The 15,680-nt window shown below is 40.9% G+C and overlaps 1 protein-coding gene across 4 annotated transcripts in view; it reads right to left on the bottom strand.

Moving 5' to 3' along the window:
* Window positions 1-3,428: 3,428 nt before the first annotated feature.
* The window catches only part of LOC135207301 (protein downstream neighbor of son homolog), a 315,011-nt gene continuing 302,759 nt past the window's right edge, over window positions 3,429-15,680 (bottom strand). For 3 of the 4 annotated variants that reach the window (XM_064238975.1, XM_064238977.1, XM_064238974.1), the window contains one exon: window positions 3,429-3,785. In XM_064238975.1, the coding sequence (XP_064095045.1) occupies window positions 3,630-3,785 (156 nt within the window). In that variant the 3' untranslated portion in view covers window positions 3,429-3,629. Of the gene's footprint in view, window positions 3,786-6,423; window positions 6,507-15,680 lie in introns of all 4 variants that reach the window. The other variant, XM_064238976.1, reaches the window with a different exon arrangement.

The raw sequence follows: 15,680 nt of genomic DNA, 5'->3' as shown, positions 1-15,680 counted from the left end.
GATCTGTGTATCTGAAATCTTATTTCCTACTGCCTTAAAATCTTAAATAATTTCTTCAGTAAGAGGCAACATTTTGGGGAATATCTCAAAAGATGTGTTCTGCCAAATGATATGCATACATGGTGACATTGTGGTTCCTTCAGAATCAGTTCTCTTGTAATGAAGTCTGAGACTGCACTTATGAGATCATGCCTTTAGAGAGAGCAGAAATCTCCTTAGTCGCAGAACTCAACACTCCCTGAAGTCTGAAGAGCTATTCTTAGGGTTTGACTGCTGCTGTGGACACCATCTACTTGGGTTTTGAGTATGTAACACACAATCTCTCACGTCAGAAGTAGATAAGACCATGACAATGACACTAATTTTCCTGCTGCCAGATGCTAGCTCATGGCATTATTACCAATGGGCTGGCTGTTCTGCGCGCACACTACAGGTTCTTCGGGTATGGAAGCCTTACCCAGGCATATTTATGCAGCCTTGCCTGGACACAATGCTTTTGAGCCCAGCAGAGGTGGGTTCTGCAGAATGGTTCCAGAAGGAAAATGCTTGTGATTGCAAACTGGCAGGAATCGCTAGTAAACTTGATACCTCGCATATTCCAAACAACTTGGTTAAAGCTAGGAGACTGGTGGTTTCCCTTTGACATTGTCTGCCATAAATATCTGAAATGTCCTATTCTCTCAACTGATGGCTCCTTGAACAAGATGAACACTATAATTATGATTCTGTTGAATTTTTAGAGCCATAGGACAGATGACATTAGACGCATAAATTTTCCTATCCAGCTGAATGGAGAAATTACTGAAAAGTTAGATGCCACCATTTCAGCTTCACCATGAGATCACTTGGCAGGTCAACTCACTCTCGCACTTACCAATAAAAGTAGCAGAAACTGTTGGTATTTTAAAAGGTTCTCTGCCTCTTTACCAGAGACTTCATCCTAATACTTCTACCCAACCTGTGACAAATCTACAGGCTAGTCCTCTTATTTAGGCAGAAGACCTTTCCAGAAAGCTAAAGATAAAAGTCCTTTTTTTAATAAATAGTCAGAACTGACCTGACTTCTGTCATAAGCCCTGGACAATGAAGCAAGTTGATGGTGTGAAAGGAGTTAGAGGAGGAAACTGGTGATTGTTTGTTTGTATGGTGCTTTTACGTTGGATGGCACCAGTGGTTATTCAGCAACAGGACCAACGGCTTTACATGACTTCCGAACTACGTCGAGAGTGAACTTCTATCACAAGAAATACCCATTTCTCACTCCTCAATGGAATGGCCGAGAATTGAACCCGCGACCACCGAGGTGGGACGCCAACACCATACCAACCATTCCACTGAGGCGCTCGGAAACTGGTGATGTCAGGGTTTGACGGTCAGCTGTTCATAGTTTGCAAAACCTTATGATGCTTGAGATCTGTCACTGACCTTAGCTCTTTGAATTGTTTCATGTATGTAATTAATGCCTTCCTGGATTGAGGCATTAGCATCATTCCATGTGAAAGTGCAAACTTTTAGCATATATAGATTTCCAACACTCATATTTTCAGGTCCAAAATTCACTGGTCTTTGAGGATATCCTCTTAGGTTTGTTTGGCAAGGAAGGGTTGGTCTGCATGTTCAAGGTTTTCTGTATTGAACTGGCCACAGCCACACAGATTTTCACTTGAGTGATAACCCCAGTTACTGTTAGGTTCATATTAACATCACATGTTGAAGAATCTTAATGATTGGCTGGTCATGGTGTCCTTGACCAAAAAGCAAGACACCTCATACTTTTTCAATCTGTGCTGGTACCTGGGCTTAGTCATCAACTATTTCAGGTTGAACCTGACACTGGCAAAGGAAGCAACTTTCCTGGGATTGGAACTAAGTAAGATAATACTTCTGGCATATTCCAAGGTCAAAAGAGTAATGAATCCTTGTATACTTTCAGAGGAGTTCATGAAGGTCTTGCCCCTATCTACAAAGTTGTGGCAAAAGTTCCTGGGACATCTAAACTTCACTGAAAAATGAGATCTCCACAACCATTTTAGGCTAAGTTCTCTATTACTGTTAGATTAGCAGTACAAACACCTTGTCCATCCTTCTGGGGTCTTGAGCAGAAGCTTGGTTGCGAGGCAAGTGTAACCTGTATAGAGGTTTTCTTGATTTTGCCTGCCAGACTTATTTCTGTTTATGGATGCTTTAAAGGAAAGTGGGGTACCCATCTAGAGGATATTGTAGCATTAAGCTATAGACTTGAGGAGAAACACTTTCTAGAACTGAGGGTAGCACTCAAAGTCCTGTAGATTTTTGAAAGCCACCTATCTGACACAGTGGTATAAATGAGATTGGATAACTCCACAATGGTTACTAACCCCACTATCCCAGCTGACTGGAGGTCTAGTTGTGGGCAGAGGATCCCGATATCATGCTAATCTCCATATATGTTCCTGGGAAGTACCTTGTGGTAGCCAATTCATTATTTACTCCCAGCCATGTGGTCCCTATATTCCTAGGTCTAGAGTAGCTTACTTTAGAAGTGATAGAACAAACTCTTAGTAGACCTATAGTAGCTTGCTTTAGAAGAGGTAGATCTTGTGCTGCTGTTATCATTCCTTCTGTTTACTTCATGAGCTCTCCCTTCTGTATCCATTGCCATGTTTCATCGCTGGCCAGTTCTTTAGTCTGTCTCGTCTTGTCCATGCATTGGTTTGTTGTGCCGTTCCTGTTCTGTTTGTCATTCTCCTGTCTGTATATTTCTGGGTCTTTGTCTACTTTTATCAGTCCTTCTTCCCATGCACTCTTGAGCCATTTGTCTTCAATGGTTTTCAGATATTGCCCCAGTGGTCTGTTCTCGATTTTGACATAGTCCTCTCCCTCCTTCCTTTCTTGTTATGCATAGTCTGTCCATATTTGCTCTTGGGTGAAGTATTGTCATATGTTTCCTAGTTATCTGGTCTATGCCACAGACTTCTGCCTTCATCCATTCCACTACTGCGCTGTATCTAATTACTGGTACTGCCAATGTGTTTATGGCTTTTATTGTATTTCTGGCATTCAGTTTTGACTTGAGTATTGCCTTAAGTCTCTGCATATATTCCTTCCTGATCGTGTCCTTCATCTCTTGGTATTTTATATCCTCTCCTTCCATTATTATTATTATAATTATATATTAAAGGTGTGTGTCCACCCACTTCAAACTGAACTATGAGCCATTGGTTTATATTTATAAAACAAAATATAATATAGAACTATTATATTTTTTCCTAGAAGTCTATAGAATTCATACATATTTACACATATATGAAATGTCTTTTAACAACCAAACAGAAGTGTTGCATTGAAAATCATATGGAATTCTCTAATTTTTCCATTTGTAGTTTTGAAATATATTTTAAAGTAAACTTATTAATCTGGTAATTATTTTTTATAAAAGCAAAGAAAACTCAAGTGCATTACACTTTTAATTTAGTCTACAATAAAATGTTCTTTCAAACTACTAAAGTTGTACCAAAGAATTTAAAAGTTCTAAAACAGATACACAAAATAAACAGTAATATGAAGAGAGTAAATTAATTTCTAAAGATTTGTACATTTTTCTATATATAAAAATATATTTTATACTTTAAGACCTAGCTTACAAGTCATTATAACTTGTTAGACCAAGTATATTTTTCAGCTTTATAAGTTACTTCGCGGTAAGTCAGTGGAAGCTCCAATTCCTTTGTTCCTGGGGGAGTGCATATCAAGGATCTTGTACAGGAATCCAGGCCACAATCGACAAGACCTTCTTGGGCAAATGCCTGAAATATAAAGATTTTTATGCTGAAGTGGGAAAATTTTTAATTATATTTACACAAATTTTGCAATTCATTTCATGGAGATTTAATTTGACATATGGAAATCTTGCTCTAAAGCCAAGTCCAGGGGTACTTTCTGCCATTCAAAGACTGAAAAAAGCGAGTTGGAGGAGTTGGAGAGTAAAGATGTAAGAAAGGAAAGGAACAGAAGTACAGTCAAGGCTAAAAATTGGATAGGCTGGAGGGCCAAGGGACACTGCAAACAACCTACAGTGCACACCCACTGGGGATTTCATGGATAGTAACTGCATAAATGACTAGATGTCTTTTCTGCCAGAAAGTGGGAGCCAGCTATCCTGAGCCTATGTGAGGAAAGTAAAATATATTCTACAGCTCACAGATGATAATGTGAATAAATGTGAGCCAAGCATCAGTGAGCAAATGGGTCTGGGAGATTGGCAGTTAGTGTTGGTGGAGTACAGAAGAAAGCGCAAGAAGGTAAAGAAAGGGAATGAAAGAAAGAAGCGTGAACTGCATGATAAGGGTTTAGTGTTAGAGACAAGCGGTTGATAAGGCGTGTAATATGGATGACTTTGAGGGAATGAATGATACGTATAGCATGTGTGGGTTTGAATTAACGGGTGAGTGAGATTTCAGTAGGAAGGGAGCAGAGTAGAACTATGAATGAAGTGAGTAGTATGATAGCAGAAATGGAAGAGTTATTGGGGTCAGAGCTGGAAGGTGTGGATGAGATAGCGAATGAGATTTGGAGGGATAGTAGCAAGGAAGGTGGTGGGAATCTGAATGAAAGTGGTTTGGAGGAATTGAATACTGATTTAAATGAGAGTGTATGAGGGTCCTCAAACGAGATTCAGGGAGCCTGCCTCCGAGCAATTTAGTGTGGGGGTCGTGAGTGTAAGGATTGTTTTTGTTTGTTTGTTATGTTGCATGGAACCAGTGGTTATTCAGCAATGGGACCAATGGCTTTACATGACTTCTGAACCACGTTGAGAGTGAACTTCTATCACCAGAAACACACGTCTCTGACCCCTCAATGGAATGCCCGGGAATCGAATTCGCAGCCACCAAGGTGGCAAGTAAAGACCATACCAACCGCACCACTGAGGCGCTGTGATGAGATGTTGTCAAATGTAACAGGGGAGGTAATATGGAGGAACAATCTGTTTGTTGAATTTGACGTCTTCGAAAGTTGCATGAGAGAGAGAGCGAGAGTAAGTTTTGTGGTTGGTAACACTGTTAAGATTGTGTAGTATGTGTTCACATTTGTGGTTTTCCGAAATAGAGCGAGAGAGAGGGCGTAATTGGTGATTGGATGGTTAACAACTGAATTGCTTGTTGGTGAGTTCTGGGTTGTCTGCTGGTGCAGTTGCCGTGTCAGTCAGGCAATCAGTTTATGATCAGAGTTCTAGGCAGTCAGTCAGTAAAGGTAGTTAGTATTGAAGGCATTGATGGTCAGTTATATTGTGTTTTGAATTGTTGTTTGAATTATTGTTGATATTGTATGCTTAGACTTGTTGTGCCTCTGTTGCTGAAGTTGTGCTTGTGTGTTGGAGGGTTGTTAACCTTGTGAGTTCTGTTAGTGTTGTAGATGAGTTGTTGGAGTTGTGAGTTATTGAGTGTTGTTGTTGGTGAGTTGTTATGGTTCCTTGGTGTTGTAGGTGGTTGTGTTGACTTGTTGTGTTGTTTTTTTATGTTGTTAGTGATTGTTTGTGCAGTGGTCTTTTGTTGTATTGTTGTAGTCCTTGCTTGTTTGTTTGTGTATTGTGTTAAGACAGCCGTATCCAGCAGACAGCGCAGCAGAGATACTGGAGATTTACAACAAACCCAAAGAAAACCAACAGAGGACCGGACAGCAACAATTACCAGCTTCTGTCTCTCTCCCCATAACAGACTTTATTTGTGGGTAAGTACATGCAACGTGCAGTGAAGGTGGTGCTAACGAGCCAACTAGTGCCAATACTTCATGCACTGCACTTAAAATATTGATATTATGAAGGAGTAATGAGGTAGTCCATATCTGACAACGTCTCTGAGGGTTGCATGAGAGAGAGAGAGAGAGAGAGAGAGAGAGAGAGAGAGAGAGAGAGAGCAAAATTGGTGGAGGAATAAATGGGAGTGGTTTGATGGCGGTCGTAAGCGTGTCTGTTGTGGCAATCACCGAGTATATCAGTGGTGAGCGTCTGTTACGAGAGTTGGGAGAAGTGAGGAAGTTGGTGATCAGAGCCTCTGTTGGAGAGTCAGTTTTTTGGGAGCTGTTCTTGAATATTATTGATGGTCAGTTATTTTGTGTGTTTTGAAGTTGTTTGAGTTGATGTTATGTTTGAAGGTTGTTGTGCCTGTGTTGTTGTTGAGTTGTGCTAGTGAGTTCTATTGTACTGTAGATGAGCTGTTGGAGTGGTGAGTTGTTTAGTGTTGTTTTTGTGATTCCTGGATGTTGTAGGCGGTGTGTTGCCTTGTCAGGCTATTGTTTTTTGGTGTTGATAATGATTATTTGTGCAGTGGTCTTTTGTTGTAGTTATTGAATTGTTGTGTGGTTGTTGTTCTTTTTTGGTTGTTTGTGTATTGGGTTACGACAGCTAGCCTAGCCTAATATCCAGCGGACAGCAACGCAGCTCCTCACCCTGAGAGTGTGGTAAGTACAAGTTGGTTTCGGAGTTTTTTTGTTTTTTAGCTTGTATTCCCGCCACAATATACTGTACATTCCTGTGTGGGGGTAAACAGAACATTATTCACAATAGATTCTAGACATTCTCACGATGAACACAATGATACTCCACTCGCCAGCATTCACAAGACCACATCTACTGTCCATGTGGAAGAGTAATAATGGTAGTTACATTTAACAATGTCTAAGAGGGTTGTGTGAGAGAGAGAGAGAGAGAGAGAGAGAGAGAGAGAGAGAGAGAGAGAGAGAGAGAGAGAGAGAGAGAGAGTGAAAGCATCGCTGGGTTGAGAGAGTAAATGTTTTTGTATGTTTGATATGTCAAGTTTCGTGTTTGGTGTTGCTGTATGGTGAGTGAGCGAGCGATCGATAGAGAGAAAGATTGTAATTGGTGGATGGATAACAAGGACTGCTTTGATGGGAGGTGTAAGCCTCTGGGTTGTCTGTTGGAGCGGTCACCGAAGCAGTCTATGGCAAGAATCTGTTATGGAGAGTTGTAAGGAGTCAGTAAGTCGATAAAGACGGTCTGTCAGACGTAGCCAGTTCTTATTGGGTGTTTTCTTGATTGGTATTGATACCAGTACAAAGCCTAAACCACCTTCTCCAAGCAAGAACCCCCGTTGTTGTCGGCTGGGAATACCCTATTCTATCAAGACACTGTAGCCAGTCTCCGTTTCCCTCTCGTATGGTGATATCGATTCCAGGATTCAGATGTTGCCAGACAACAGGTGCCATCTCTATTATGGGCCTTCAGCATCTTGACTTTCTGTGCATTCCTAGGAGCTTTGTTTGTTTGTTTTGATAAGGTTTTTGTGTTGCATGGAACCAGTGGTTATTCAGCAATGGGACCAACGGCTTTACGTGACTTCCGAACCACGTTGAGAGTAAATTTCTATAACCAGAAATACACATCTCTCACCTCAATGGAATGCCCGAGAATCAAACTCACAGCCATAAAGGTGGTACGCCAACACCATACCGCAATCCTACAAGCGTACTACAACTCTCTACATTCATAGTAGATGGCACCTGCCTTAGAATCCTTCACAGCCACTCTCGCCTTAGCCAAGAGATCCTGTTCAGTGAGGATCCAAGTCCTTAAAGGTGTCCGAACACCACTGTTGTCATATAGCCACTACAAAGAGTTGGCCATTATTCCACCAGTTTCCCAGACCTATTCTGAGTTTCCCAGACCTATTCTGAATGTTACCCATGTCAATAGGTGTTCAGGGCTGTCCCTTCATGCCACCATGTTGACTTTTGAAGCCTGAGACTTTTTTGTCTAAGAGAGTTCAAAGACATGCTGATCTGGAAGAATTGAAAAAAGCCCAGCTCAAGCCAATGGAAAGACCCCCAATGTGAATCCACCTCAAAGGAAGATGCTGTGCCTTTCACCATCAATGCACCTTGCCAAATACCATATGCCTTCCTGGAACAAGTCAAGGCAGGGCTCGAGTTCATTATAGACCAGGGTATCCTTAAGCCTGCTGGTGACAATCTCTCAGACTGGTGTCACCTGCTCATCGTAGTACCTAAGGACAAAGAATCAGCATTGACCTCGAGAACCTCTGAATCACCACTGACCTCAAGAACCTCAGCAGCCAAGTAAAATGCCCAGTCCTTCCATCACCCTCACAGCTGTCTAGCACCTCCAGTGTTGATGTGTAGGCAAAGTTCTTCACCACTGCAGACGCCCTGCACGGGTACTGACAAATGTAACTTGCAGAGGAGGATAAAAAATTAACCATATTCATCACACCCTACGGTCGATTCCAGCATTGCAGAGGTCCAATGGGATTTGAGGCCACAGGAGAGGCCTATTGCCTTTGAGGAGACAAGGCTCTGCAAGGTGTTGAGAAACGTGTCAAGGTAGTTGACGACATCCTGCTGTTCAACAAGCATCTACGCCAAGAGATGTTGACAAGATGTGCAAGTTTGGCATCACATTTAACAAGGACAAGTTTGTGAGGCAGCTTGTAGGCTGCCTCCAGTGTTACCTTCTGCATACGTATTTTGAATCTCCAAAGACAGCATTTCAGTGGACCCTGACAAAGTAGCAGCAATCAAGGACTTCCCTACACCAACAAAATTGACAGATCTTCATTCATTCATGGGGTTAGTAAACCAACTGGCTGACTTTACACCTGAGACAGCTTAACACAGCTCAGACCCTTAGACCCCTTGAGTCCCAAGCGTGGAATTGTATTTACTACAGATCAGGACAGAGGATTCTACTGAGTGAAGACTGCCTAGGCTATCCCATTAGTCCTTGCCTCCTTTGATCCACCCCCCCCCCCAGTTATCCTACAAACTGATGCTTCTCAACACCAACGGATTAGAATATGCCCTTCTACAAGACACACTAAGCCACAATTAAATTGGAGATGTTAGCCGTAACCTGGGCGTTGCAGAAGTTAGCTGTAACCTAGGCTATGTCCAAATGCAAACTGTACCTGATAGGCCTCCAACATTCTATGTTGATGACAAACCATCACCCACTGGTGCCAATTCTCAGCCATTACCTGTTTACAGCTGTATGGCATGCTGGCAAGCAGCTTGGCATACCCGACGCCCTGACATGTGCCCCATCATCCAGCTCATGCCACAGGATGAAAATGACTGTGTTGAGACTGGGACATACATCAGGACCATTGCCACTGCCCATGCAGCAGCCCAAGAGGACGATGCCTCTTGATTATATATCAGTTTGATCAGTGTTATTTTATTTTTATTTTCTGTATTGGTGAAATGTGGGCATTGTTCAATGTATGGGAAACATGTAGTATATTGGATTTTATAAAATGTCTTAAGAATATATTTTAGTTGTGTTGTGATATCATAGAAGACAAGATGGTAACAACGTGGGATGAAAATGTAAACAAACAAGGGCGGGGAGGAACCGGGAGACTGATGGTTGATGAGGATATGTCTGTGAGACATCTCTCTTTTTTCAATATTTGTGGATTGTAAGTCTGATTGTTGTGTTGTTCTAAGGCTCAAGCTGGATTATACTGGGGCCAAGGAACATGAACAGGTGGATAGATTGTATGATTGTTACATATAGGAAAAATTAGGCGAGGAAAATATTCAGCTGGTAGCAGAGCATGGTAGCTTAAAGATGGACAGGTCAGACAGTGAACAATGGGAGATGAGATGGAGAAGGGATTGTCCGAAATTTAGTGGGGTACAGGGCAAGTATAAAGGGTGGAGAGAACAAGACAAAGATTGGTTTGTGGTATGTGGAGAAGTGAAATATCTGAGGATAGAGATAAGAATGAGCTTAAAAGGGAAAACCTTAGATGTAACAGAAGGAATAGATAAGAGATGAACTTAAGGGTAAAGATCCTAATGGAGAATTACAGTAAAATGATGAACTATTTTAAAATTGAAAGAGAATCTAGTAAGAAAAGCATGCCTGAAGGAGAAGCTAAGGGTTTTCATGTATTAGAATATGCAAATCTCACAGAAAATAGAAAACAAATGGTATTAGCAGCTTGTGGTCAAGGAAAGTTAAAATATGAAAGTGCCACAGATAATGAAGAGAATATTTGAGGGATTAGGGAACAATGAAGAAGGGGAATGGTGGGGGTCAGAAGAGCATGTAAATTCTGGGAGAGAGAGGGAAAACCAGAGATATTGGGGAAAATAGAACACAGGTAGGGGTGGAAGAAATTATATAAATAAAAAAGGGAAAGTAACATTATGTGCAATAAGCTAATTAGAATGGCATTGGGCTAGGAATCATCCTAAGAATTTTCAAAATGGAAAGAAAACAGAAACTAGACAACAAGAAAAGGAGCAGAAAACAGAGACTGGGCAAGAGGAGGAAAAAGTTTATGTAGGCGAATTTAGTAAAATAGAGGAAGAATCTTGGAAAGAGGTTGATGCAATTTTAGACACAGGATGGAAATCAACAGTTTGTGGGGAACTGTGACTAGCACAGTCGTGGTTTTAAAACAGGAAGAGTTGAGGAGAATTGGGGATACTAAGACAGCGTCTAATACATAAAGTATTTAATTTTGGTGAGTCATCATATAAGTCAAAAGGAGTACATAATGGAAATACCAGTGATACTGAAAAACAAAAAGTTTTATTTGAAGACAGAAATTTTGCAGGGTAATGTACCATGGTAAATGGGTAAGACCATAAATTTGAAAGAAAATTGTGTTATAATAGAAGTATTTGGGGAAATGAAGTTGAAGTTAAGAGAAGACAAACTGGGTCACTTAAGAATACCAATTTTGAGGAGGAAAGTAGAAGAATTACAATATTACTGAAGGGTTGGAAGGGAAAGAGTCTGAGTGGAAATTAAAGGTGCAATGATGAAGTGGAGATAAAATGTGGAAGCTAATAGAAGCAGCACAGTGGAGTGATGGTTTGAGAGAGAAAAGGGGGAAATAAAAAAAAAGTTACTGACAGACTTGATTGCAAGTTGTGGGGTATGCAAAAGATACAAAAGAAGCCCAATTAAACCAGTAGTAGGATTTTCTTGGAGTAAAATATTTAATGAAGTTGTAGCAATGGATGTGGGAGAGATAGAAGAGAGAAAGTTCTTGGTTATAGTAGATATGGCAACAACATATTGTCATGCTTTCTGGATAAAATTCAAGAAACCAGAACCCATTACAAAGCCACTTTTTGATGGGTGGTTTGCTATATTGTGACAATGGGGGAGAATTTCAAAATAAAAAAGTAAGGAGGATAGCAGAAATATGGAATATTGAAGTATTGGCCATGGCATCGGAATGTCCATGGAGCAATGGCTCATGTGAAAAGACAGTAGGCATAATCGAAGAAAGTTTAAGAAAGATGAAGGAGGATGAGGTCCATAGCATTGAGATGGGTAGTTAGTGCTAGGAACTGCTTAATAAATAACAGGTTTCTCTCCTAACCAATTAGTATTTGGAAAAACTCCTTTGCCTAATTTAATGGGAGAAGAGATTTGAAGTTCTGCAAGCAGAGAGAAAGGTATGGAAGAGAGTATAGCAAGGGATACACTGAATGCATTGCATAAGGCCAGAGAAGTGTTCATCAAAAATTAGTTTTGCAATAAAGTAAGGATTGATTTAAATAAAAATGTCAGAGAACATAAATTTGAAGAAGCAGTGGTGGGACCTGAGGTATTCTATAAGAGAGAAAATGAATGGAGAGGACCTGCTCAGGTAAGTGGGAGTAAAACAGTAGTGGTTAAACACTGGGATTCTCCAAGAGAAGTAGCTAGAATACATGTTTCTATGATTCAAAGACTATCACCAGAAACAGAGAAGATACCTACAATAGATAAAACACGTACATATTGCGAAAGATAGCTCCTGTACCCAAAAGGAAGAGGATGTAGACAGGCAGGAATGAAAGGAGATAATGATGGGCTGGAAAAGGAATGCAGACACAGCTGAGGTAGAGGAAATAATAGAAGGTGAGTTAATAAGAGAGATACCCAAATTCAAAAAGGGAAATAGAATTAGAGCTATCAACAATGATAAACAGAAGAGATACCCAAATTCAAAATGGGAATTAGAATTAGAGCTATCAACAATGATACAGGACAAGTAGAAGAATGGGCTATAGTAATAAGTCTTGCAGGAAAAAGATCAAGCAAATCTTGGGCTGATTTGTACAATGTACAAGACTTGCAGTTAGGTGACAAGGGATGGGTTAACATGAGAGATTATGGTCATGTAGAAAAAATTGAAGATGAAGAAGAGGTTTTGCTAGGATTTGAAAAGAGAAGCGTAATTGAAGAAAAAGAACTACGGAGTTGGAGAGAAAACAAGGTATATGAGGAGGTAGATGATGTTGGGCACAAAGTTATATCTACAAGATGGATAGCAGCAAAAAAGGTAAAAGGGGGAGAAAGGATGTGTAAAGCAAGATTAGTAGCTAAAGGTTTTGAAGAAGAAATGGGTGAATGGAAAGATGCTCCTATATGCAATGCTGAAATTTTAAAATTTTGTTTGACAATAAAATTGAAAGATTGGAATTGTTATATATTTGATGTAAAAACTGCATATTTACAAGGCGATGAAATACAAAGAGAAGTATATTTAAAACAACTGTTTTTGGGCTAAAGGATGCAGCAAAAGCATGGTATGTATTGTAAGGTAGTAAAAGTAGTGGAGGAGCTTAAAGGCAAGAGAAGTAGACTAGGACCTAATATGTTCTTTTGGAGAAAAGACAATTAATTGAATGGTATTTTGTGTACACATGTAGATGATTTTTGCTACAGAGGAACTGCAGGGTTTGTAAAGGAAACCATTGGGAAATTAAGTAGGAGAACAAAAAAGTAAAAGTTTTAAGGATATAGGAGTAATAGCAGAGCATAAGGACAATAGAATTTGTCTTAATCAGTGATAGTATATAAATTCTATAAGAGAACCACAAGCTAGAAGATTTACTGGTAATAGTGTTAGGACAAAAGGAGTTAACCAGGTAAAGATCAATGATAGGACAGTTAAATTGGGTATTGCTACATACCGTGCCAGAAATATTATCATTAACAAGAAATTTATCAATCCATCATGACAAAATAGCATAAGTATAAATTATACTGACAATTTGAAATTCAAACTCAAATACTCAATAAACATAAAAAGAGAATGCAGGATTTCTCAGCAACAATATTCTACTCAAGAAACATAAAAAGAGAATGCAGGATTTCTCAGCAACAATATTCTATGTATGACCAAGTCAAAGACAGTAGTCATGTCAGTCACTATCATCAAGTACCAAGTAGGAATTGATTATTTATTCATATACGAAACACAACAAAACAAACCTTTGGTCTTAACATTAGCATAATACTAGCGCCAAGCTGCAAACCGGTAGAATTAATAAAAAACTTGTGAGATCCAGGGACTACTGGCATCTATACCAGGTCACGGGGTATTGTAGTTCCCAGAATGCCCTTGGCGTCCCGTGACCCATCAGTTACTTTCCTACCGCCTTTAAGATAGGACGTGATTACTTTCTATCTGTTTAAAGCCGGTTTAGTTTGCCCGTTTTTATTCATATTTTCCTTTTTTCTCTCACTGGGCGATCTCAGTATGGGTGTGATCTGCTAGGTGTGTGTACGTTGTGAGATGGAGAATTTTGCTTCGCCAAGGGAAATTTCTTCAGGTTCTTGCAAGCAACAAAGGAAATGCCCTGGAGTGAGTGGGTTTCCATGTTCAAGATTTTTAACATTGGTATCTATGTAATGATTCCATAATAAAAATATGGAATGTTAGTCCATATATATAAAAGACTAAAACTAAAGAGGTCAACCAGATTGCTTGCAGGAATGTGATCAGACTAGAGACGCTAAAGATGACGTATACAATAAAGTATGTAGGCTAAGTTGACATGCAGTCATCTGTGGTCATTCATTTGTTTTGAAACATTAGTCCAAGCTCCCTGCTTGAGACAACTACCGCGACCTATAATTCAAACGGCCTACGTGATCTGTAGTGTCTCATTGTATGTATGTTCATATGTTCGAGCTACTGTCTGCTCCTTTATGACTTGTAACCGAGTTGGTAGTAGACGGAGCAGAATAGAGTTAGCTATCGTCATTAGAAGACCTGTACCTCTTTACCTAAGCTTTATCATGTAGAGAGAATAGAATTAGCCATCATCATTGGCAGAAGCGATCAAGCTATCGTCATTAGAAGACCTGTATAATCCTACTTGATCTTCACCATGTAAACTCAGAAAATATAAGTATTTCTGGGCTCAGCTCGTGTCGGCCTATGAAAGTATCCTTAATATCATTCTTTCTAGGCAAAATTAATCTAAAATTACCAGAGAAAAACAAAATTAAGAAAATGTCAGTAAAACTGACTCGCTCACTCTATAAAAGAAGTGTCGGTATGAGAATAGGGGCGAGTGGGATCACTACCACGAGTCATTCACCATTTAGACCTTCCAATTTAAAATCCCCACCAGAGAGAGCTGATACTAACGGGTGATGCGGCCGCTACTACTACTACTACTGACGCCACGGACAGCAGCGCCCCTAGCGGTCATCCTTAATCATTAGCACTTACACGTTGTACGCTTTTTTCTCGTGCCGCCTAGGTGCATGTCCTGTTTTCTTGGGATTTATCTCTTTTATTCACCATGGAACGTGCTGCCATCGCATGGGCTAAGTTAAGTGCCTCATAAGTAGATATTTTACCGTTTTTTAGTCTTCCAGGACCAGTATTTTCCTTCTAATAGGTCATATACGGTCTCCCGGTTGACTCGTGGCGGCGCCATGCCGCCTCATGTTAAGAATTCCCGGTCTTCCATACTGGGACTTCTTATACTTATGGGCGTACTATATCACGTTCATCGTTTATTACATCGTTTTTATAGCTAGGACAGCCCTTTTACCATTTCTCTTAGTTTGGTATTTAGGGCTATTCTGTGTTTCTGGACCCAGCATACCCGGCTCTTGCTCTTCATCGGCTATCGCTGGCTCGAGTATGTCAACTGTTCCTCGGAAACAGTTTGCCTCTTCCTGGGCTTCTTTTCTTTTGCTTGCAAAAGTGTCTTTTCCCCCTTTTACGATGTATTTTTAGTTTAATTTAGGGTGTTAGGCTAGCCTAGGTGCATGTCCCATGTGTTGGTACAGTCTGGTTCACGTGGCCCTTCCACGGTTGTGTTGCTATCGCGGCTTAGGCCATTTGCGGTCACGTGTTCCATAGCACCTTACCCTTCCCCTTCCCTCCCTACCAGGTATAGGAGGGGTCTGGGGGACTCCCTTGGTTACCATGACACCACAGTAGCCCTCCTTCCTCCCTCTTTCTCTGAGGAGGCCAGGAGCTCCCTCCCAGCTGGGTATAGGGCGACCACTTGTCTCGGGTACCGGGTCACCGAGCGGGTAGTTGTGAGACGGGAGGAGTAGGCCACCCCCCCCCCTCTCTCTCTCCCGCCGCGTTACGCCGGGAACCCACCCCCCCCCCCCCCCATTGCTCAGTCCCACCTTTCCACCCCTACTGTAACGAACGGAGCTCGCTGCAGCCGGGGGCCCCTTTGGTTATAGTTCGGCTGGCTCCGCCAGCGGGCGGGGTGGTCACTACTAGTGGTCTGTTGCTTGCCTACTATATCCTGCCCTTTTCCCGCTACCGGAGGAGAGCTTGCTTCTTACCCGGGCACTCTTCTAGTAGACGGGGAAAAGATTTATATATATTTCGTATAAATATAAGGATGTACCCTAATTTTACGGTGAATTTTAGTATTAACTAACTGTGTGT

This window comes from Macrobrachium nipponense, chromosome 32 (genome assembly GCF_015104395.2).
Source record: "Macrobrachium nipponense isolate FS-2020 chromosome 32, ASM1510439v2, whole genome shotgun sequence".
In the NCBI taxonomy this organism is placed as follows: Eukaryota; Metazoa; Arthropoda; class Malacostraca; order Decapoda; family Palaemonidae; genus Macrobrachium; species Macrobrachium nipponense.
Note: the sequence above shows the minus strand (reverse complement) of the source record. Positions and strands in the feature narration are given on the sequence as shown.